The 25434-nt window shown below is 40.7% G+C and overlaps 1 protein-coding gene across 9 annotated transcripts; it reads right to left on the bottom strand.

The window, feature by feature from the left end:
* Positions 1-5955: 5955 nt before the first annotated feature.
* Positions 5956-25346, bottom strand: EDARADD (EDAR associated via death domain). Of its 9 annotated transcripts, none has more exons than XM_068939221.1 (7): positions 25233-25346; positions 20025-20086; positions 19303-19347; positions 18159-18198; positions 15027-15142; positions 11584-11629; positions 5956-9070 (listed from the first exon to the last, which is right to left on the bottom strand). In XM_068939221.1, the coding sequence occupies exons 1-7, from the start codon at positions 25261-25263 to the stop codon at positions 8694-8696; spliced, it is 717 nt and encodes a 238-aa protein (XP_068795322.1). In that variant the 5' UTR covers positions 25264-25346; the 3' UTR covers positions 5956-8693. The 9 variants fall into 9 exon arrangements, with proteins under 9 accessions (XP_068795322.1, XP_068795315.1, XP_068795314.1 ...); XM_068939214.1 differs by having other exon boundaries at positions 15027-15115; positions 20025-20083; XM_068939213.1 differs by having other exon boundaries at positions 15027-15115; positions 25233-25344.
* Between the last annotated feature and the right edge of the window lie 88 nt (positions 25347-25434).

Below are 25434 nucleotides of genomic sequence, written 5' to 3'. Positions count from 1 at the left end.
CACTCTTGTCACAGGACTATTTAAATAACTTAGCTAGGTGACAGCCAGTCTTCTTGTATTCCACAACTAATCAGCGTGTTAGGAGAGCTAAGCACAAAATAATAAACATACCACATCATACCTACTTGCTAGAATTCTTCTAATAGTTGCAAGATAGTTGCTTTAAGGTTACATCAGCTTAACTATATCAAATCTGAAGGATTCATACACAGAAAGGTATGATGAGAACATTTCCTTTGAGGAAAACTGCATAAAGTGACTATTTGATTAAACAGCTGCACAGCAGACTACTTGGAGAAAGATATCTTACTTAAGAGTCATACATGGAATTGAAAGAGTACCAAGAACTAATGTCTGTAATCAGATGACAGCAAAAAGCCTGCTATTAAACTGCTCTCCAGAATTTATTTGCTAATTTTAAAAGAGAATTTAAAAAAGGTCCTAGAGCCTGAACTACGAGTTAGTTTTCCTTTGAAAACTTTGGAACTATTTGGAACTATTGTTCCAAGACACTCCAGTTTAAAGAGTAAAAGATTTTGATAAACCCAGACCAACATAAGCATATGAAATCCTTTTCAGGATTAGAAAGCAACCTTAAAGCAGGTTTGAAAGTTCAGGTCAAACAACAGGGACAGGAGAGGTGCTGCAGGGTTGGAATGAAAAAGCAGTGATACCGGAAGGAAGAGCAGTAAGTGGAAGTATTTCTAGAGGAACTACAGAAAATAAAATTTTTCTACTCCTTCTGGCTCAAAGGTCTTCTACTTTTAAGAAGAAACAACTCAAAAGAAATAAACTAATTTGAAGTGTGCACCAGTTCTTTATTAAAGCAAAACAGCTGTTTGATTAACATGCTCATCACCTCTTTGAGGGCTGAGTCATAGGTAGTTCGTGACATTTGCAGGAAAATCCCTTCTTCAGCTTTCAAAACTAAAATGCCACTGATAATGACTCAGTCTGGCTGAGTAGCCTTGCACCACACTAAATTTATTTAGATAGCTTATAGACTGTGATCTTCCTGCTGATTTCACATGACAGTGCTATTTTTAACAACATTTACTGCTGACAGTTACAAAGGCAATCACAAAAATCTTCCTTTATTTCCATGGTCTGAGTACTAATTCAGGCTTTTGGTTTTAAAACTAGAACTTCACTGAATTACTGTCCATACAGCCATTGCTGAGGTTGTGTATTATCCTGTCAGCATAGTCTCGTTTTCCATACTCCAGCAAATTTACCTTACTGGGGAAACAGAAGTGCTGCATCAAGACACAGGTAGAAAATTTCAGCTGAACCAAATTTAGAAGCTTTTCTTGGCCAAAGGGTAGCATTTGAGGGAGGACTCTACTACTCCTGAGCAATGTTATCTGCCTTTCCTACACCCTGCCCCAACCACAAGAACTGGGGGAGGAGGTGTGGGGGGGGGACAGTTATCCCAGGACACCAGCAATGCAAGGAGCCATCAGTGCTCTGTGTGATAGACAGTAAATGGACATGAGTCTTCAGGTTTTGGTACAGTCTGAGTTGCTGCCAGATTACACTAAAACATGCTACAATTATACAGGTGATTGTACATATAAAATTCGGTTTTGCTGACGCCAGACTGCTTTAGTGAGCATGAATTTAAGCATTTCATTTATCTAAACTAAAAATTTCTTTCCACTATTAGACCTCATCACATAGATGCAAAAGCCAGACACCACCTCTCTGTCCTAATGCGGGCTGCAGTCTGACACTGTGCTGTCCAGGCGCTAGAGTCAGTCTCTTTTCCTGAGCAGAGAAGGAAAACAAGAGGTAAATGGAGAGCGGAGTATATAAAACATCACATGTTTCAGTGTTTGGTAAAGCAAGTCAAAGCAGTTCTTGGTACTCAAGAAGGAATCGGTAAGATCTGGAAACACAATTATCACTTAAAATGAGTGATGTTCATAAGGGCTGCACTCAGACAGAGCACTGATGGCTCCTTGCATTGCTGGTGTCCTGGGATAACAGTCCCCGCACTGGAGGAGCACGAGTGCAAGGCGAGCGGTTTGCTGCAAGAGGGTAAGGCGCAGACGTAGCAGCTCCTTTACCAGGAAATCACAGGAATGCTCAAAATATTTTGTGTTTGTACCTGTTGTACTGTTCTTTTTTTTAATCCAATAAAGTGGCATTTGTTAAGTCACCTGATTAATTATGTGAGAAGGCAGAAAGCAAGTGCCCATGTCACCAGTTTAGTTTAACTTTCCTCATTTTTTGGGTGGCTTTTAATTGGCACAATTGGTACAGCAACATTGAAATAGGTCGGTTCATAGCCTAGCTGGATCAGATGTTATTTAGTTGCAAGTTGACGAGTGGCCTTTCATAACTTGTCTTTGATATGTTAATATTTAGCCCCAGTGATCATTCAGGTCTTCCAACTTTTAGTTTAAAGCCTAGAAGAACAAATGTTACAAATAACAGTGTACAAAATTAAAAGTCTATTTTTAAATGGGTTTGCACTTCAGCCCATTCAGAAATTCAAAATGCTCCTCTCACTTCAGAGAGCAGCAAGTAGTCCTTTTTTTTTTTTTTTTTTTTTTTTGCAGTGCCTGCCTTTTAAACCAAAAGGTTTAAGAGAAGCATACGAATAAACAAGATACGGATCAGATACAAGGCCAAAGGACACGCAAGAGTTACAGGAAAGCCACCGCTCCTTTTGAAAACCAGTTCCCAGGTTATCGGCCACATAAAGCATACTTACCCCCTCTTTTTGAAACCAATGACATAACGCTCTAGCCTTTCGTAAGTAGCCAAGATCACATCTTCATTTGCATTGCAACAGGTACTAGAGCAAACCTGTGCCTATCTCTGTCCCGTTCCCCCTCACCAAAGGATGGTCATGCCAAGATGTACGCAAACACAGCACCTAAGTCCCTTCCTATAGAGGCAGATTAAAAACAAGAAACATCCTGCATCTGTGGAAAATAAAACACTGTGCGATGGGCTCTGAGCCAGAGACTGTGAACCCAGGACTGCAGCCAGGATCCCCAGGACGGCACCATCAGCCTCGCTGCAGGCTCCTGGGATCCATCTCCCTGTTGGGTCTCTGCAGTTCCAGATGGGCTCACCTTCCCGTAAAGGGCTGCTGCGTTTTCAAGGGAGAAACAAGAGGGCTGCAATATCGCCTCTCACCACGAGATGGCAGCTGTTTTCTGACGGTTAGAGGGGAATCGGCTTTGAGTAGGCCTCTGAGTCCGTGACTCCTTAGCTTGCAGAGAAATTAAATTAAAGACAAAAATAAATTAGGACAAAGAATGGCCTCATTTATGGCCATATTTATGCCCTCATAAATGAACTGGATTTCGAGAGAAGTGGGGAAAGTGTCCCACATATACTGGGCATAAACATGAAAAAACCCTAGGCAGCGTTGCTGATGTAAAGATTTGGGTGTCCCTTTCTCACTCTAATCCTGCCTCTTCCTGTTACGAATCTTTTTAGCTGTGTAAGTGTGCTTTATGTTGTCAACAACACAGAACTTTGCTTATTTTTGGAGACAAAAAGTACTCTCAAACTACATACTGGGTAATTTTGAAGCAAACTCATGAGGAAAGAAGGAAGGGAAGAGGGAAGGAAGGGAGGGAGGAAGAAAGAAAAGAACCTTTCTGTAGATATGCTAAGTTGCACATCTACCTAGGGCAGAAATACACCAACAGGCTTATTTATTCTTAAAGTTACTAATACATTTGGCCTTGCTTGTGTATTTTTCTCAGGAAGGCTGAAAGATGCAGCTGGACTAAGATTTTTAGTCAAGATAACTACTTTACATTCATCAGAGGAAAGAGGAAGTTAACACCATACACGCTACTTCTTACTAGTCATTTCTGACAGAAGCTACCTCTTTCTCATCTCTACAGTTTTAATGCTCTTCTTCATAGCGCTGTGAAGGCTATGAAACTAAGCCTAAACAAATCCAATATACCAACGCTCTCTCGTGGCTCAGTAGAGAAAGGTCGAAGCTCACCTTGCTAAGCCACCCAGACAGAACTTGCGCTGCTCTATTCTTCTCACATTTAAGATTCTTACGTGACCCTCTCTACCATAACAACCAATCCACGTTTATCCCCAATGACCTGCCTTTGAAATCAGGAATCATCATTTAAAAAACGCAAAAAACAGTGGCTTTAAAGGCCAGATTTATAAGACTAGGTAAGCATTCAGGAGAGCACCTATAAGCCTGTTGCAGCAGGATCTGTCTCTAAGTCTCCCCTGCAGGACATCAAATGCTACTCACCTTGCCTCGGTTTCTCCACAAATCCATACTCAACAGCCACACCCAGGCCAACCCAGGGCTGCAGTGATGAGCTTGCCCACCACAGCTCAACCCAGGCCAATTCCAAACCAACTAGCAAGTCTGCCCGGATGTTTAATTGCCCCCAAAACAAAGCGTGCAGACAAGTCTCTCCTGAGTCTGGTAGCTCCTCTTTGCCACCAGTTTCTTCTAAGATTGGGCCAGTCCCAATCCTTGGCCAAGATCTGCACCTATTTACAATTACTATACAGAGTCTACCTTTCCACAACAATTCTTAGTGCTCCTTGTGTTCGGCCACCCCACCCACCAGCTAAGGCTGATAGCTGACCTTAGCCTGGCAGCCAGGCCTAGCTGAGCTGCAGGGGGGCAGGAGGGGCACTTTGTCGTTAAAGAAGGCAACAACCCAAGTCTAAGGGCACTCTAATCCACTACCTAAAAACTTGAGACTTATACGACATGTTGAAATCAGTTATGAGTAACTAATCACCTTCATGGATGGTAGCACATGATATTCTGTAAAGATTACAGAAGTAGGACAATCTTTAAATTATCATAAATGCCAGGCACTTTCTTTGAGCTCATACAAACAACCCTGTTGTGTCTGATGCATGTCAGCAACTATGTCTAGCCACAAGCCAACAACGTTACTTTAACTTACACCACCAGAAGTCAGAACTCACATGTTTTCACTGGCTAACAACTTGACTTGGAATTGTGGGGGGCAATCAGTTTGAGACAGTGGAAAAAATATGCAGCCTTGCACTGAGTGTTACCTCAGACAGTTGCAACCCTCTATCATTAGGTAGCGCTTCAGGAACTAGCGTGTTTCAGAGCTTCTGTACAAATGCCTTTCAACAAGCACTTGGAGCCATGCTGACTAACCTATCCTTTATTGTAGGCATCCAAGGGACAGCCCAGAAAACATCTTCCGCTCCTCTACACAGACCAAAGGCATATGCATGCAGTGAGTAAGGCAACTGGGCACTGGCACCCTGACTTTTTGAGAATGCCCCGTAGTTGGTTTCATAGCACAACTGGAGGCTCCTGGAGCACAGGACTGTACCTTTGGCGTTAAAGAACAATTATGAGGCTGTTTTTCTCTTGGGTAATGCTTCAGGAATGAAAGAATATAGTGGTTTGGCATGCCCTCATGAAGCCAAAGTAGGTGGGAAGGGCCACTGATTATCCTGCAGACACGGAGAAGGCAGAATAGGTTGCTAGCTATCGCCAGCCTCCTAGTGGAAAGACTGAAAAGGGAGGCTGTGTCTGGCATGGGAATAGGAGACAGATATAATAGAATGAAACTGATGGTCTAGTGGAGTCTTCAGTGTCCATGTGATTCTCTAACCTTTGTTATCAGATTAGTTATTAATTCAGGAAGAGTTCACCGAGTAGAGGCTTCACACCTTTCTAGTTAGCAGCTCTGCAAACATCCTTGTTCATCATCTTATAATTAACTCATCTTTCATACGGGAAAGAAAAAGGTGCATCTTCCATAACATTGTAGTGATGTGGTAGCTGTTGCAAACATAGGTGCATCTCACATGTAAGACGTTTTTGCACAGCACATCTAGTTGATAGTTCAGCGATTCCAAAAAATCGTGACTGAAGGGAAGGAAAAACAAGCTGTTTCCCTAGCTGTAAGAAATGAAAACAAACACAAAAAAAAAAACCAAACACTGACAATCTATGTTTCTAAGTACTTTATGACAAGAGATATAAGAACACTTAAACTGGACATTCAGACCCAGTATCTTGTAAATAGATATAAAACTAAAAAAAAAAAAGTGTACATCTTAATTCATGCCATATGAAGGGGAAAAATATTTAAGATCGTTTCAAGTATACTAATGAGCAATCCAGTGTGTAATGAAGTTTAAAGCTAACATTTTCAACATTCAGTACTGAATTTACACAGAATCCACAAATGAACTCAGAAGCAGCTTTATTCAAAGATGAGTCCTTGCAGCTTATACTGATTTTTCAAGAGCTACAGGAAATTTCCACTAGATGACAGGTTTTCTTCAAAATACTACAGGTTTCAGCCAGAAAACAGGAAAAGGGATAGATTTCAGTTAAACTTTTTCTTGATTCAGAAATGCCCCTGCATCATTTCACGTTCCCATTGTGAATCCTCATGTGAGGGCTCCAGTCAGATTCCCTGCTGGACAGGACCTACCACAGCAGAGCAAACTATACCACATACATATAGCTGTGGTACGCTATGAGAGAGAAAATTTGTCGGCACACCTGCCAACACTAATCCCTGAACAGAGCAACTTAACACAGACACATCACCCTAAATCATATATGTGGTAGGCCCAAAGTATGGGCATCAGGTTGGAGTAGCTGCATACAGGCTATTTGCACGTATGCAGTGGATGCCTCTGTAGGAACTGCAATTAGCAGGCAGCCCAGCCAGGGCGGTTATCCTCAAAGCTGATTCCAGAACTCCCAACCCAAGTCAGAAGATTATTTGCAAAAGCCAGAGCTGATAGGCGTCTCTTGGGAGACCCCTGCTGCCAAGAGAGGAACACAAAACATCTGAACTGTAGCCTCTGTGACATACAGCAGTGCAATTGCCACTTAAAAATATGGCTAAAAAATATACTGTTCTAAAGTGTGGCAGGTTTTTGGAGTAATGATTTTAAAAAAAGAAAAAAAAAAGTCAATGAAAACCCCAGTCTTCCACAAGCTTTTTTTTTTTTTTTTTTTAATGCAAACCTCAAATTTAGGTCTTTCCTCACCTTGAAACAAGATCTTCAACTTCTTGAAGTAATTGCAGTAAAGCTAATTTATGTCACCCCCAGAACTAGTGCCTGACATTGAAAATGTTAGTCTTTACTTCTAGCTACTCTGTAACTATTCCCTTCAATATCTATAGTATAGTATTACTAGAAGTGCCTTCTCATTCTCCTACAGTAAGCAACTCAGCATACAACCCTACTTTGACTTCCATTAGCTTTGCTACTAATTCTTAATTAGTCATTTCTACTTGAGGAAAGTAAACAGTGCATCCACCTGTACCCCATTCTAATTTGCCCCACATCTTAGCATATGGTCCATTGCTTTGGTATAATACATCTATGTACATATTAGCATCGTCCAAGACGTTTTGGTATAGGTAACAACTAAAAGCATTCTTCGGTCACAACATTTCTTATTCTTATGACATTACAGCAATAAGCACTTTATACAGCCCACTATATCACTGATTTTTCAAGAGTTTTTTAAACACTAGAACTCAGTAGAATGGTTGGAAAAAGACCAATTTCTAAAATCGTTATATGTAAAACAGTACAATTCAGAGTGCCAAAGTGACATAATCCTTTGGGAAATGTCAGTCTAAACTATCATTAAGTGCTTTAAGAACAATCCACCAGGACTGTAGGTGAATTCCCATTACAGTGACTTTAATCAATACATAAACTTGTGTTTAATTCTATGCATGTATGCAACTGCTCCGGTGCGGGACAGAAAGTATGTCAGCCCACAGGACTGGGTTGTGTTCTCTTGAAGAAAACCACAGCTTGTCAACAGGAAAGTTACAGTCAGTACTAAGGACATACTTACGGTAAGGCATTAGCTGTCTGCTCCCACTGCAAAGTGAGAAGCATTTGAGATAAACAGATAAGAATATTCAGGGTGAGCATTTTCTTCAAAACTTTGGAAACTGATTTCAAGTCTAAAGCATTTTAATTGCTTTTTTGTCCCTAATGGTTACAGGCTGGAAAGCCTCTCTGAACTGCATGATTTCTTCTGTAGCAAATATACGCACGCACTAATGAGGTAAAACTATGCAATTACTTTGCTTAATGTCTCTCCTTGTTTTTAAAAGTGAACCAGAACTTAATTTTTCTGAACACGACGTTCAAACTTTAAATTAATTGGAACATGCAAATCCAAACTGCTGCTTGGAACACACAGGTGTTCCTATGCCAAAACCAGTGTCATAAACCTTCCTTAAAAGAAAGAAAGAAAGAAAGAAAGAAAGAAAAAAAAAAAACTCATCTTGTACTAGGTGGAACACGTAAAAAACTGTGGAAGGGCTGTCAGCAAGGCCTAGAGACTCGCCTTCTTTTCATGGCTTTCCTAATAGCAACTGACTAGGTTCACAACTGCTGCAGTAAAACTAGTGGTCTGGCTTTTTCATTCCTCTTCTGCTTAGGAAGCCTACAAACAGCAGCAACGAAACTGAAGGTGTTTGTAGACTCAAGAATACAACCTGCATTATTCAGCTTACTTTGGAAGGTTATCTTTGCAACCCTGAGGGCAGAGAGGATATGTATGCGTATACAGTACATAAAGTTTACACAGTATACAAACTGTCAGCACAGGCTCTTTCTCTGGCAATGGGAAGCTTCCCATCTACTAGTGGCAGCTAGTCCCAACTTTTAACCGATACAGACTAACAATTTTCTTTGACCTAGAAGTCATTCTGGTAAGTTCTGTCCCCTCTCTTGGGCCATTCTTCCTCCACCCATTTCAGTAACACTTTCACAACATCAATCCTCTTATAAAATTTACAGAGCTCAATCAGCTGCTCCACAGTCCTGTCACTATTGCGTAGCAAGAACTCCAAGGTGGGACTTTGCGGCTTCTGTTCAAGGAAACACAATTCATCGTAAGTCATCCCCCATTTGCTTGCTAAGTTTCTCCAGTTTTTCACTGTTGGGTGACAGGGATCCAGCTTTAGCCTCACAGTGTACAACAAGTCCTCATCATTGAGCATGTCACTGATGGTCGGTGCACGAAATAAGCACAAGGAGCAGGTGCCATTTTCCTTGCAGGCTTTCTTGAGATCTGCAGTTAAAACCATTACAGAGGGAGAAGTTAGGATCTGATGCTGTGGTTTCGCCATGAACAAAAAGTTAAAAGCACAAAGGGTTGAAAAATATCATGTTTCTGAGAACCATTTCTGAAACAGCCAGAATAGTGATATTTTAATGCCTTTCCCTGTGAATTACTCATGAAATTAACTTTCCAAGACTTCTCTTGACTCTGTCCAAGGTCTATAATCAAAAGGACAATAATTTTGAAAATATATTATTTATCCATTTATAAAAAAGGCACGTAGCTTGTGCCACTGCATGAGCTGGCATATTCCCTTTTTTGTTTTTGGGAACTATCTTTCTTCCAGGAAACTGCCATAATCCCCACTTACTCCACCAACAACATTATGTGCAAGGGACTTGTGTTAAAATCTTGCACAGATACGAGGCAGAATAAAGGCAAAGGCTTCACACTCCTGAGCTGCTGCCTTTACAAAAAAAAAAAAAAAAAAAAAAGAAATATTTGCACCAGGAGTATCTCTGTTGACAGCTGCAAACACAGCTAACATCTAGTACTTTAAATGATGATGAAGTGAAAGTGTTCCTGTGTTTTTAAAGCTTCTTACAATAGAATTCGTCCCTGTTCTATCTTCTAAGAAGCCTACTTGAAATGCATGCTATGGAAAGAAATAAAATGCATACTCCTCCTTGTCAGAGGAAAAAAAGGAATACCACGTTGCTGGAAGTAGGTGGCGATATGTTCTAAAATCTGCATCAGATATCAGAACTTGCCATTTAGAGGTCTCCCACACACAACAATCAATATCTTCCCACTGCTCTTAACAGTGCAGTGCTATCAGACTATACTATGCATTAATAACCTGTAAAGGTAAGTAGAAACCAGTTCTAGCTGTGTTTCTCATTAAAAACTAAGGCCTTTAACATTTCAGTAGTCTAGGGTACTGTTTCAACATTCTGGCTGCAGATGTGACCTTAACTAGCCCCTTTATGAAGGGAGGGAGCATTTGACATGTCCCAAGAACAGCAAGATAACGGACATAGCCTAGAAGTACTCTCTACGAGTTCTGCTCTGCAGCCTGATTGTACAGCCAAGTAACTGCTCCTACTTGGGATGAAACAGCCTGAAAAAGGGACATTGCAAGAAGAGAAATGTATTAATCACGAGATTGATTTAAAAACAACAGGAAACAGCGACACACAATTTACAAGCGCTAGATCAGCGCTGGTGTAAGAGACTTGAACTATAGCTCTGGGAAAGGCCAATCAGTCAACGCCACCCTCTCATACAGATAACAGCATCTGTTAAGGTTACTGTTAGATTGTGCGAAAGTTCCAGGAAGACTCTCAGATACTGACTTTTTACGCTGAATATTAGTCCTTATGAAAGCAACTTAGCTGGATGTAGCTTTTGTGTGCGTGCTGGGTTTGATTTCTAAGGGAAAAAACAGGCTATTGTTATTTTTGTAATGTTGCTCATCGGCTTGCTTTTTTAGCAGGCTAAAGACAACTTCTGAACTTTTCAACAAGCTAAGACATGCAGCTATAACACTGCTGCAGACACATAACTTTATATGACTGTTCAGATTTCCTATTAAAGGGAAAATATGTTCTGGTGATATCTTTGCTCTCAGGTATTCCACAGGCCTTGCAGCTGTTCTCTAAAGAAAGGTATATATTAGCTATTCTGCTTTTCTTGTACACCCTAAACTCTTGCTGAAGTGCGAAAAAACTTGCTTGCTTTAGTCATACCAGGATTTAGTTATACAAACAAGGGAAAATGAGTCTAATCCAGTCAAAGTTCTGGATGAGCTCAAAGGGCAGGAGAGCACCCTATCTGAATTTCATCTTACTTTGCTTTGCAAAGGTGCCAGACTAAGTTTTATCTTCCAATAACAGCAGAGAAGAGGGGGTAAGGAAAACATAGGGCACGATTACAGGTAAACAAAACTAAACCAACCTGCTTCTTGTGCTATACCTTGTACAGACTGTCAAAAGCATTATAAAGAATTCTGCTTTTCTAACATGCCCTATGTTAGATACTGATGAGCAAAATGACGACCTACCCACCGAGTTGCATGGTCCTAATGTTACATGATAGGACAAGCTTCTTCATTAAAAGGAAACTCTCAGTTGTTCACTGTTGGATTAACAGGGCTGTATATCAGCCATCCCCCTGCCAAGCTCATACCATATGGGATAAGCCCACACTGCCTACTGCCAGCCTCTGCTTTCTACATATATGTGTTTACAGATTTTTCCTCAAAGGTGGATGTACTAGACGTATGTGGACAGCCGACGTGTTTTATATGATCTGCGTTATCGATACCACCCCCTTTAGAACAAACAGACGGCTCTAACTGGCCCTGGTGAGCATATACAGACCATACCTTGGTAATGAAATGAGCTTCACCAGCATTGATCATCCAGGCGGTTTTAGGTAATGGCAAACAGCAGTTTTTAATAAAGCCCTTTCAAAGAAAATCTAGGAATAAAATACGTAGAACAGTAAAGCTGATGTATTACCTGAAAGCGATTCATCAGTATGGTTTTGTGAGTCTCTCTCGTCTGGCTAAAAAGCAGAAAACAAATATAGATCAAAACACAATATTCAAACATCAGAGTAACTACTTGCTTAATTTACAAGTGACAGGAGATTACTTAGAAGAATCCTGAGCTACTTGTAAAGTCAGACAGGGAATATATCTGCTATGAGAAATTAGCAACAATCTGCAGTCTTTTCAGGAAGCATTTTTATGTTTTGGCTACTCCTATGATAGAATGGCATTAGCGCTTCTAGCAGTTAGTACTAATCTATTATTTCCACTCTCATTAGTTACCATTAGATATAAACTTATTTGGAAACAGAAATTAAGACATTAACAGAAAAAAAGAAGTACACATACTCATGCTTCTCCAGCGAATATAGCAGAAGTCTCAAGTCCTTCAACCTTGGAGCTGCTTGCTGAGGAATCCATGCCAGCAAAGCATCTGATGAAGATGCCTCCAGACTTCAAGCTCATTTTGCTCTAAAATAAGCCTTGTTTAAGTTGCCACAAAACTGCTCTTTTAGTTACATCTACTAAACAATGTTATCCCTATCAGGGACATGCTATGGAGTTGCATCTTTGGAGTAATTTGCTCTTACTCCCTCCTTCTGCTTCCCCACATTTTTCATGTTTGTTTAATTTTCCTTATTTGACTGGTGTTAATTCAATACTGACTGCAGTACTCACTATTTGAAAAATGATAGTCTTATTAATTAGGATTATAATTTAATCTTATTAATCATTAATCTCTTATTAATTATTAAAAGATGACCTCCCAGTACACAGTCATGAAACACTGCTGCTGAACCACAGCTATGAGTCAACAACTCATACTGTAAGCATGAAAATTAGTTTAAGATTTTTCAAATCAAGTATGTACAAAGCTGTTCAACAATTCAGATGACTTAATTTCAAAGATTTTTAAAGTGTTTTATAATGAGAGATCCAAGCACTTTTCCTGTAACATGAAAGAACGAGGGACTGTTTCACTGATCTAGTAAAAGCAGAGGAGCTTTTTACAGACTTTTTCACATACATAGGAAGCATTTCGAGACAATGGCTGGACTTGAACATTTCTGCTGGCTCACGTCTAACACTCCTGTTTGAAGTACACATTCCCTCAGTGGCTTTGTGTCTGCTAATTAAACATAATGAAATTACTTAGCAGCTTGAGACTGCGACACACATTGTAACATTTCAATTCTACTGCTATTTAGAGAGGAACACCTAAAAACTGGAAGGACAGCACCTTGATCCTAGAACTGCAGGAAACTGCAGCTGCCCTTACTTTAACTATGTGGGTGTGGAGCCAGGTGAAATAGCTTTCTTCTACTGAAGATTGAAAGATGAAAGCAGAAGGTGATTTTCCCCTTAGATAACTGCAGTAAAGCATTGTTGATTTTTGTATTGCATCATTCTTCCAAAACTATCATAGCAGGCCTCTTAGCATCTTGCAGGCTGTGCGTGCAAACACAAGTCAACTGTGTAACAATACAGTGTAATAAGATACTCTATTCCTATCTACATATTCTGTACTAAGAAATCCACTACAAGTAGGTTATAGGCAGTTTCAGTTAATGTGGTGAACTATCTCCAAAATTAAAGACTGTCAGGAAAGGTAAAATTTGCACGCTATTTCTCTCTTCCCTGAAAACTGCAGGATCACACATGCAACATCAATTCACCTCACAATGGCTGGTCTCCGCTCAAGAGAGGTTGAGTACTGCACATGTCACCTTGCAACAGAATAACCCTTGCATTTATCTAGTAGTTTGCTTTTCCACTGGCATCAGATAAGCTTTCTCTGGACAGAGCTTTTTAACTTAAAAACTCGACATTCTTGTCATATGAGCATCCTAAGTTTAAGAAAAAATAAATCTGGAAATCCTGATTATAGTCATTGTCTCCATTTCCGCTAATTTCTTAAAAAGGAGGAGAACAGTATTAGTGCTGAGGAGCAAATCCTCAAAGGGGTAACATATTGGAAGAGCAGCTGCCCATCACAGCTCAGCATGTTCTTGGTTAATTAGGCCTAAGTATGGCAATTAAAATATGTTAAAACCAACAAAAACAATCAGTTCTTTCTCTTGGTCCATAACAACATGGAGTTAATATGAAGTATTTGCACTATTGCTGATCCAGGCACTGAAAAAATCCCAGAACGTTTTAAATCCTCTCTCCAGAGATCCGTTTAAAGAGAAGCAAAACCAACCAACCAAAGAAAAGTGGGAGAAAACCGTGCATTTTCCATTTAGTTTGCAATAGCTAAGTTGCTGTGCGGCACTTCAGTAACATCTTCCAGACTTACTGAAGTCATGGAGCTTAGAACCACACTATGAAAGCTAATATGTAAATGCCTTTAAGAAATGTCACTATACTCATTTCTCATGATAAAAATAACAGGAGTGGCTAGTACTGCAAGAAGTACAAATGAAAATAAATAAAGGATACTTATCTGTGCCATACATCATCTTCCAAAAGAAGTATTTTTACCGATCAGTGATCATTCACTTTTGTCAACTTAGATGCACCCAGGTGTATTCAAGATCATTTTATTGAAAGGTAATTGCAATAATGCAATGTAGCGTTACTGCCCATAAAATGCAGCTATTAAACAACAGTATTTTTGCCTACAATAAAATCAAGCCAAGTTCTACAAGGTTAATCAAAGGTATAAACCTATGCACAGAGTGAAGAGAAGCAGAATATTTTCCAGCTCTTTAGAGCTATTAACACTCTAACACACTGAAATATCTGTATAGTGACTCCTTCATCATAGCATTTTCAGCAAAAGAGGCGTGATCTGGCAACAAATGCTTGCATACAATGCTCATTTCTCTTCTCCGAGTTTTCTGCTCAACCCAAAGAAAATCAATATATTTGGCAAGTAACGCTTGTCTGAAGGACGGCAACCATGATGCATGGGGGTCACTCAGCATTGCCCATCCTATGGCAAAGTGAGACTTCACAACCAGGGGAGAGTCTTTCCACTAGGAGAAGAGCAGGGTCCCAAAGTCAAAGCAGAACAAACAGCTCCCTAAGGCAAAACACAAGGAGTCTAAAACCCAGGATTCCTCACTCCATTACTTATTCTCTGTCCCGGCTCTATTTTCAGCTGGAAAGAGGGAGAACATGCATGCCAAAGCTTCAGCCCAGTAGCAGCTCTGCTTTAGAGCATCTATGCATCAATCAAAAGCTATTTAAACTACAAAGTAAATGTTCAGGATTACATATTCTTTCCTTTGCTTTTTTCTACAGGAGCTCACTTCACTGAATCCTGAACAATGAGAGTCTATTTCTGATCTATTTTACTTGAATAATTCCTTGTTCTCCCAAATCAGTTTGAAGATATATTCCTTTGTTAACATAGTTAATTAACAGCAATAGCTTAGTTTAACTTCAGATATAAGTTTTCCTTACCTGTTGGACTAGGCCAGAATCTGACGTAAGAGTCTTGATGTTCACAGAGGCAATTTCCAACGTAACTTGATCTGTTAGGTATTCCTCATCTAAGACAAAAGTTGTGAGACATCGGCCTCCCGTCCAAAAATAAATTTAAATAGTAAGGCTCTCAAACATACATCACGCATGTCTAACACAAAACATTTAACTCCACATCACAATCAGTCACTAGGAAATATTGGATTAAAAAAAAACTCAAAGCATTAAACTGGCAGTGACTGCAACAATCACGCAGAACATGACTGTGCAAAGAAAAGTAATCCTTGCAGAGATCAAATATTAGCATAGCCGTTGTTTAAAAAACAACGGCTACACAGTTTTTGATGGAGGGGTCATGATCCTCTTTCATAAAGCTGACCAGGAGTAGAACCAAAAGAATACTAACCAAACCAATATAGTTAAAGTAGGCTGGAAAAGAATGTCACAAGTAAATATAATCTTTTTGCTTTGCTTTCTTCGTCACACTTATAAAGATCATTATCGAAATACGTACTCTATGAGTGCGCGTGTTGACTTCTGCCCCTTTGTGAATTAGGTTCACCATCTTATTTATCTCTATTACACAGGGTTTTTTCTGAAGCACTGAAATAATCCATTTCAAATAGCGTGTTTACCACCTGCCTCGGGAGCCCACTGAAAAGGGCAAGAACTCCCCAGTACAGAGAAAGAGCACAAACTCTGGTCACCTTTCAAGCCTCTCTTCAGCTCTCAAAATGGCATATATAGGATACATAAGCCTCTCGTGAACCTTGTGCAAACAAGTTTCATTCTGCATGATTAATAAGGTCTCCGTTAGCAAACCATTTGCTTAAAACCCATAGGTCAAGTGCTGACGAAACATGAAGGGGAATTAAAAGAAGTTATGTTCCGCGCATATACCAGAATGCTCCCTGATGGTCAGTGCCTTTGTAGCATTAGTACGTTACTACTTGCGGTTCATTCAGCGATAAAACCTTATTAAACAACAGCTATTATCTTTATGAATCGTCAAATAACCGAAAGGAAACATATTTCCTTATCTCACTCAAGGAATTGATCTGAATCAAACAACTCATTCTTACACTTGCAGGGAAAAAAAATAACGATTTTCCTCTTTTTCTTTTTTTATAAGACCATTGAAACTTAAAGGCAACCAGTGTTCCACCACCAGCAGTTGTAAATATTTATTGAAGTTTTTTTTATTCCCAGAGACAAAAAGAAATGTGGCCAAAAATGCAGAACAGTCATCAACACTCCACTTAATTCACGTGGAAATACCGCGTGTCAACTTTGTTCTGTATTTGACTGGAAGTAGGACTATAATCAAAACATGAAGTAAACATTAAGCCTAATCCCAAAAGACGAAAAGTTCCGTCAACTCACCTCTAAATCAGAATCAGTAGAGGGTGCTAAGAACTTTAGTAAGTAAGGTCCTAAAACGGTCCATTAACTAACTGACTTTAAAAAAAATAAAACCACACACGTACAACAAAACAAAAAGGGCCTATGTACTTTTTATTCAAACATTAAATCCGAAGCAAACAGAAATTATATTATATAGAAACAGGCCTGCATATCTGCAACATTTTTCTAGCTCCCAGATTCAAAGTTTGTATTTTCTATAGAAAAGAAAATTCATTCTCATTGAGCACACTGAAAGCGACTCCTCTAAGGAACTGTCTAGGACTGATTCAAAATTTCAAAACCCACAGCAGGGAAAGACAACCTTCTAAAAATCATGTCCAGAAAAAAAAATAGAAATTCTAGAAATGAACAGAACATTAAAATTAACATTTGCATCACTTCCTACTCTAAAGAGGAAATGCCAAGCTATATTTATGCTTACATCTTTTTACACTTAGCAAGAGGAAGCAGAAACTAAAATTAAAAACAAATCAAGTCTGTTTCCTTTCTACAGAAAGTGCCATTTCCTCTCAGCTTTCCTTTTTCAAATAAATATACTCAGAACATGTCATGTCAGATTTCAAGACTTTGAAAGTGCTAGCTAGTTAGGAATTACCCAATTTATTTTGAGGGGGCCCTAGTGTCATGAGTGAAAGAAAAATTAGGACGTAGAAAAAAAAGGTACAGAAAAATTTCTTAAGTGTTGGTAAACAGTTTCAAAGGAACAAACCATCTGCCTGCAAATAAATAGAAGTTAGCTTATGATTTCCAATTAGTCTTTAGCCACCTTCTATTTTTCTACTGAGAGGTGTTTTAGAAGATGCTTATTTTCTGTGGCTGGCTCCCTTAAGCCCCACAAATTAACCCTCTAACTTTTCTTTAACCCCAGTGTTATTTGGCCAGTATCCTCAACAAAAGTTTCCCTCCTGACCATCTTCTGCCTAGTTTCCCTGTGTCTCCCCCGTTGCAGACTTGCAGTGTGGCACAAGATGCAGAACACCCTTCCTCCAGAGTGTGCCCCACCTGCCAGCTCATCCCCTAGGCAAAAGCCAACCACAAAGTCTGAGATGCAAAAAAATCCACCCTACAGTCAAGGAAACTGTAAAGGGGTTATTTACACTATCCAACCCACCTTCAGTGGAATACAGAACCTGCACTTGCTCCACTTCCAGCGAGGAGAGGCAGGAACTTGTGCAGAGAGGACCTACCTTAAGTGCCTAAGTAAATGGTATTCATACCTGCCCGAAGTAAGAGACAGCATGAAGAGTTAACTGGTTATAGGGCTGGGAATGCGATCAGAGGCGGGAGACCTGGAAGGTATTTCTGGATTGTATTTCTGATAACCTGAAGGCACTGGTAACTTCTTCAAAGCCACCTTTTAACATTATTGTGTCTCTATCATCTGTTCTCTGAACTCTGTTTTTTGATAGCACCTCTATATTTTCCTTCCAAGGGGAGAAGCAAGATCTTCTGATGATAGCTAGTCATGATTTTTAGACCAAAACTAAACTCTGTCAGGAAATTTCAAAAGTTATGTATGCCAAACTGACCATAAAATGCAGAGAGAGACACTACATTTAAAACAAACACCTAGGGGGGAGGACAAAAAAAAAGGTATTTCAATCTGTTAGATAACACCAACAGCTTTGGCTGTAGCAACACAGATCTGCAACACCTGAACTAATATACAGAATTCACAATACTTACCTTTAGGTACTCCTGTATCTTGGACAGGATATTTTTCAGTCTGTCACAGAAAGGCAAAACACACAAATGTTTGTTATTTTCAGTGTAATTGTGCTGGAGAAAGAGTGCACAAAACCTGCATAATTATAGCTGTAGCTTTTAAATTGCTGCTAGTTGATCTGTCTACAATCATATATATAGTAATGCGCTTCTTGTGCGGGAAGTGAGACACTAATAGCACTGCTGATTAGCAGATCACTTACAGTCTAAAAGTAATATGGGTGGTTGCTTTGCTACAGTGTAACAGCTTGGTGGGGAAGCAGAGACTGAGAAAGAAGTTTTGCATTTAACTAGCAAGATATTAATCTAGAAAAGGTAGCACATATCAAGAGGAACAAAGATAATTTCTTATCTTAACAAAGATAAACCTTTATTAAAGTGTGACTGCACTGAAGGAAAAAAATATTTTCCTTTCTGCCTTGAAATTAAAAAACTGATTAAGATGCAAAAGAAAACTTATTATTACTGCGTTTAAGGAGACAGCTGCTGATTTCCAGGCATCCTTGTTATAACTTGCTATTAGATCTAAATATCCACCTCCTTCCCTATGACCCCTACCCTTATGTAAAAGAAACAGGGGCTTTTATAGAAGCTCTTAACCAAACACACGACTAAAGAGCTCTTAATTCGGGGTGTGTGTGTGGGACGGGGGCTGAAATTTCATTTGTCTCAAACAGACGCAGAAACTTTTCCTCACCTTTTAAAAGCTCCCCTGAGCCAGAGCACAGTTTTTAACTTAGTCAGTCCGCAAAAACAATCATAAAAGTCTCTACCTTTTGTGATAGCTTGCTAACACAAATGTATGCACACAGGCTGTAATATCGGATCCCAGTGGAAGATCAGTGTTTAAAGGACTTATCAAATTTTCTAAGTGTTTTTGTTGACTTCCTTTTGCAAAACTTCAGAACTGGAAGAAAACATCAAGGGAAAGCACTTCCATCCATAAAATAAACCAACATATTTTAATCTGTTTATATACCTATATTAGACAACAGCCTTCTCTGGGCTACACAGCACTGTTATTTTTCCCCAGAGTAAACAATTCATAGCAATATTAAAAATATAAACTCTCAAAAGACGTCACAGAATTTTATATTCCATTTACCTGATATACGTCTTGTCTCAGCATAAGACTGGCATGCTTAGTATCCTAAGACACAAAAACTTGTTGTAAAGGTGTGCCAGTAAGCCCAGGAGAACACCGTCTGTTCTTTCACTAGGTTCACCCCATGTCCTTTGTAAGGCACTTGGTTTTGGTCACATCTTCCTACTGCCTTATCTCATGAGAGAAAACAGGTATAGGAAGGAATAATAACTGAATACAATTGACATTTTAAGTTTGGTTTGGTTTTCTTATCCCTCCAACCCATACAGATGGAAGAATGTCAACACTAGTCCTTCCTCTGATTATTTTATTCAAAAAAAAAAAAAACCTACAGTGGTGAAAGAGTAAATTATTACCTAGATGGGCCTGCTTCTATAGCACAAAATAACTTGGCAAGTAAATATATTGTTGGTATATAAATCAAATGCATCATGAAAAATACTGCAACAATGTGACAATGCTTCCTTCCTGTCTAACCCATGGACAGCTTAGTTGATACCATCCAATTCAGCTGACATACCTCTCAGTGTTTTTATTCACAACTTAATTGTGGAAGGTTAGTAAATTAACTTTTAGTCGTATAATGACATAAATAATCCAAACCCTATAAATATATATGCATGGTTTGGGTTAATAACATTATCGAATGTTTTAGCTCAGTTCTTCATTACATAACTGTAGAGCGCTATAAAGATTTTAAGTGTATTAGAACAGACACATACCGTTGTTAAGGAAAGAGTGCTCGGATCTGTATCCTCTACCGGCTCTTTTGCTGCATGATCTGCTGGAAATGAATAAGTTTTATCACTGTATAATCCTCAAAATATGTCTGTCTAGCAACTCATATTCTGCTTCTGTGTCTGATCAAGATAAAGCACAACTATACAGCCATTACATGCATTAGGTCAAGTTTCATTTACATAAGAAAACATGACAAACTAGAAAATGTCAGAGATACTAGCTGGTAGATAAGAAACTGCATGCAACAAGGACACCCAATTCTGAGCTGATGAAAGATAGACTTAAATGAAAGTTTGACGTAATTTTTAATAAAAATAATTTTAAAAAAAAATCACAAAACAATTCAACAATAAAGAAAGAATCTGGCAAATCAGCTAAAAAATGTCTTTTCCTCCAAACAGCACCACTCTGTTCTTCCTTAAAGCAGTAATTCAAACAGTAAATATATCCACTGCAACACAAAATAATATTAAAATAAACAGCGCATTGCAGTACAAAACCTAATAAAAACATATTTGAGGTAAACATTAATTATTTGCACAATAGAATCATAAACTTCAATTACATTAACATCAAAAAAATACGACAACAAACCTTCAAAGCTCTTTCAGATGAGTCATTAAATTTCATCCCCTCTGCACTGAGGGCTAACTATTAGTTGAGCACTGACCAAAATTACACAGGGGATCTGAAACAAATCTCGTACGGAAGCCAGGATTCACAGCACCCCTCCTCCAATTTAATGTCTTCCTTTCTGCAAGGAGGATCTCTTCTGCTGATAAGTATCATTTTCTTGAATATGATGTAGTAGCATTAGCATTTTTGTCACTCTCATTCTGGAAGGCCTCATTCTTACTACAAGAACGACTTAAATGCTCTTTCTGCCTCTACCAGAAGGGGGTGGTTGAAACAAATATGAGGTGATTATCTTCCTCTCCCAAATACAGAAATGAGTGCATTTTAAAATACAGTTAGTCCCAAAAATGAATTACAAAACTCACAGTATAAACACTGAGCCTCAAAATAGCAGTGAAGTTGCACAGACACTATTGTAACCAACTCACATTTAGCATGATTTTACTTTTGGGCCTACTCCTATGAAATCAACTCAAAACAAGAGTGACAAGGTAAAGCATCACTGCACCATGAAACAGGCCTAAAAACAAAAAACATAGGTTGTGGAGGGACAGAAAAAGCTCCAGGGTTCCCCGATGCAGCCCCAGGAGTAGCAGTTCCCGGCTGCCAAGTCCGGTGCCTAGCCCCCTCTTTTCCCGGAGCAGAAGTTATAGGAAGCACGGTGCTGAGCACTAGCGCCTGCAGAAAGACCACACACGTTCTCCAGGCAGGTGGCGCATAGCCAGAGGGGTCAGTCCTACAAGGGTTGAGCGCATCCCATGCGCACAGACTCCACGGAGATTTTTACATGGGGGAGGTCTACAAAATTTCAGATGAACACGTTCACACTGCAGTAAAGAGCCTGGAAAAACATTTACAGAAGAGCATCCGCCCCTAAGCAAAAGAAAACTGTATCCTTTTAACGGAAGACCTTTCTACCAAGTTTTAAATCCTTGCTCCAGGAACATGGTATTAACATAACATCCTAAAGAAAGCCTGCCCTGACAGCAAGGGACAACAAAACCCACCACGCGCTCCTCAACTCAAATGCAGAGTGGGTAAGAGTCAGACTGGGATACGAGAAAAGACTATAAGCTAGAGTAAGGCATGGCATAAGAGCAGGACCAGAAACGGAGAATGCACACGGCAACTGTAACTGGGAACTGCAAAGGAACTGGAAGGGGAACTGGGGCAGGGGGAGCCATAGCTAACTGCAGAGCCCACCCCGTGAAGGACAGGTGCAGAAGAAGCACATCCTGGGAGCCAGCTGAGACCAGGAAACAAGGATGAAGAAAGGGGAGCTGGCCTGTTTGGCAGGAGTCAGAAAGAGTGAAGCGCCTCAGGAGGAACCCTGGGATTGTGGTGTGATAGTCCAGGTCAGAAAAGCCAGGGAAGGAGAAATTAGGGCTACTGGAAAGGCACTGAGAAGCTCTAGGGTGGAGGGGGATGATAAGAGAAAAAAGATGGCCCAGGGGCTGGACCCGCTAAAGGCACAGGCTCATTTCCCCATGCTGTCAAAAACTTCTTACGCAGCTAACAGACCAGTCTCATGCTCTGTGCCTCACATGATCACCTGGAAAAAAAAAAAAAAAAGGAATATTGCTTTCTCCAAGAGCATATTAAGAAAACGAGTGGCAGGAATGATGAGGAAGAATATGGACAAACTCAGGTTAAAGAATAGGCTGCAAAGAGAAGAAGCCACTGGTAAGGAAGAAACAGGAACGGAGCTAGGGGAGGAACAGGCTGGAGGTGACATGCCAAGGGGAAAAACCTTGGCAGGAAAAGGCAGAAGGCTGTCTACTCTCAAAGCCACACTTCCCTCCAATGCCAGCCCACAGATCCCAAGTTTCACCATTTTTCCACTATCAGCAAAGACCCAACAAACCAGTGGCAAAGCATGCATCTCAATTCCCTTTAGTGCTGCTGCTTTCCACTGAGCATCATAACCTATCACTGCCAGTAGTTATCACTTTAGGAGAACACTGTATGTGAAGCTTAAGTTTCAAATCTTGTTTTGAACCACAGAAGTATCAACATGCAACAACTTGCTGGACTTTCTAGGTAATGTCATTGAATAACTCCATAGCCAGTCAAATGGAAGTAGCACAATACTTAACCTTACAAAAATAACTCTAAAGAGTGCCTTTCAATATTTAGTTAGAATTAACTTCTGTTTGTTCTTCTGATTAGCTCTTTAGAGCTGTATGACTGCCGTCCATGTATTTTTAATTCATCTCTGACCAAGTATTTATAGCAACACAGCAACACATCAACCTTTAGCAACATATAGCAACAAAGCAACTAGTTAATAGAAATATTAAGTAATTGACATCGTATCATCAGTTTATTCAGAAGCCTTATGGCTGCATGGATTCTTGTCGCGCGGGGGGGGGGGGGGGGGAGGGGGGGGAATCTTTCTTTGGCCCTGCTGAGGGGAGCCTTAATGTAGGTTAAAGCAGGCCCCTCAAGAGGTCCATGCTCTGGTGAGTTTTAGTGGCTACTGTCGTGCTCCTAAAGGCTCCATCCTCTATCTGCTATTACACATCCAAGACGTGGCCAAGGTACATTGCAAGGTTGGTACTTTCCACAATTCAGAGGGAAGCATGGAACAAGTGGAAGGAGCTTGGAGCTTGCAGCTATTTGGAACGAGGCCTTGACAGATCCCAGATTGACCTCACAAGCAGAGATGGGGCACAGGATGGGAGCTTTAATTGACTCCTGCTTTCCCAATCTCCCACAGAAACACAGTAATTGTGACTCACTGACTTTACATATTTCTTCCTTAGCATTCCTCTCAAAATAATACTTACAGACTATCTTTCTTTCTCTATGCCTCTTTTTTTCCCCTCTTGTTATTCTAGTAATTTCCCTGTTTTTTACATTGCAGGGCGCTACCAACTCCCGACATTTTCTGCAGGTGGCATGTATGCATGCGAATATTTGCACCTGAGCATAAAGGTTCCAGGTACTGGCTGCAAATGATTCACCATGGTCTTGCTGAACACTGATAGTTGGTAGATAATTTAAGAACCACAGACCTAATATTTAATTGCGAATAAGGCAATTAAAATACCATGTCCCCTCTCTCTTTCCCACACACATCTCCCAAAGCATTGTGTAACTCATTTCATATAGCTGGATGCAAGAGCTTTTTCAAACCGCAGGAAGGGAAAATTCTCTGTTTATTGCAAACTGAAAACATCCAGTTGTGCATGTTTAAAGGCTGAAAAGAAATACAGATATCATCTGATTGACTATTCAGTGCAGATTTGACAGTTACTTTGACAGACAGCTTGATAACCTCTTTTTCTAGTATCCCTCCCCCCCCAAAAAGCACTCCCACCATCACTCCCCACTGATAGCATGCTACCACCGGCCTCTGTTTACTTCCTCACTTTTCCGCCAGGAATTGCATGCGAATTGACTCTGGTTGATGTCAGTCAGCTTCAATAGCTGCTCCCAAGGCTCCTTTTAGCAGCCCGGCACTTGCATGCTGGCTGCCCAATAGTCCTTGCAGCTCTTCTGCCTGAGCCTGGCCAGTATAACCGGTCTGTGACAGGAGCATGAGGCTTGTGCTTTTCACCACAGTTTCTCCCTGTTCAACTCTGCTGCTCTACAGGGGAAGCAGGGCTGTGTGCCCTTACCAGAGTAAACATGGCTTGAACATTGTCAACTCATATACATACACACACACATGTTCAAAGTCCCAGTCCCACATCTGTCCTTCATCGTCCCACGGGAAGGAAGTTTGAAGGCGCATCTCACAGAACTCAGAATATTTGGCCTTTAAGCAGGAGGAGGTTCACAACACACCGCGCAGCAGAGTCAGTAATCCCCTCTCTCAGAGCCTCTTCCCGGCAACGCTCCCCGGACGCCACCAGCCGCCAGTGAAGCACATAAGGCCTACCTTCCTTACGTAATTCCACTACAGGCATGTAAGACCTCACGCCAAGGCAGGGCACTCACAGCAATGGCACAGTTTAGTACGATTCAAAGGGATCTCGCCAATACAAACGTTAATACAGACAGACCCTTTGATTAAAACCAAAAACAATGGTACTTTGACCAGCGGCACACGAGTTTCAGATTTGAGTATGAGGAGGAAACAGAGCAAGTTATGTTACAGTTCTTTGATAAATCTAAAACTAAGTTTCTCAGCACTTGAGTATTTTTCTGTTTGCTGTTAAATACTCGAATCCCATCACTGCCAGAGCAGATTGGCAGGAAAAACACCGACTGGCACACCTGGTACTAGGTACTCAAATTCCTGTGTGCCATTAGCCGTGTAACCTAGAGCGTGTTGGCTTGCTAACCACTTAAAGTCCGAGATTAAAAAAAAAAAAAAAAAGAAAAAAAAGGCTTTTCAAAAGGCTGTTAGCAAGTACAACTTAATATGCTAAACACCGGCGCGGGCTTGACAAGGCAAGTCGCACTAAATCGCACCCAGAGAAGCACATGATAAATAATTACTGCCAAGCTTAATGGGGGGGGGGGGGGGAGAAAGCAGCTAACAACCCGCTTCAACGCGGGCCGGGGCTGCCCGGGAGCGGGGAGCCCCGGCGGCGGGTCCTCACCTGGGGGCGGCGGGTCCTGCGGCGCGGCCATGGGGCGGCCGGGCGGCGGCGGCGGGCGGCTGGGCGAGGAGGTGCGGCGCCCGCCGACGTGCCCGGAACCGCCGCCGCGCCCGGAGCCGCCCCCTTCCTGGCGCGGCCCCACCGCAGGTAGGGGCGGGCGGGCGGGCGAGCCGGCGGGGAAGGGTTTGGGTTGCGTCTCCGC

The sequence above is a fragment of the Struthio camelus genome, chromosome 3 (genome assembly GCF_040807025.1).
Source record: "Struthio camelus isolate bStrCam1 chromosome 3, bStrCam1.hap1, whole genome shotgun sequence".
Taxonomy (NCBI): domain Eukaryota; kingdom Metazoa; phylum Chordata; class Aves; order Struthioniformes; family Struthionidae; genus Struthio; species Struthio camelus.
This window is presented reverse-complemented; position numbering and strand designations above follow the sequence as displayed.

Coding starts and splice junctions, on each gene's coding strand:
- EDARADD (XM_068939221.1), bottom strand. CDS start 25,263: ATGGCCGCGCCGCAGGACCCGCCGCCCCCAG. Junction 19,348..20,024: donor GCACTCTTTCCTTAACAACG/GTATGTGTCTGT, acceptor TTTGTGTCTTAG/GATACTAAGCATGCCAGTCT. Junction 18,199..19,302: donor TGAGACAAGACGTATATCAG/GTAAATGGAATA, acceptor TTTCTGTGACAG/ACTGAAAAATATCCTGTCCA.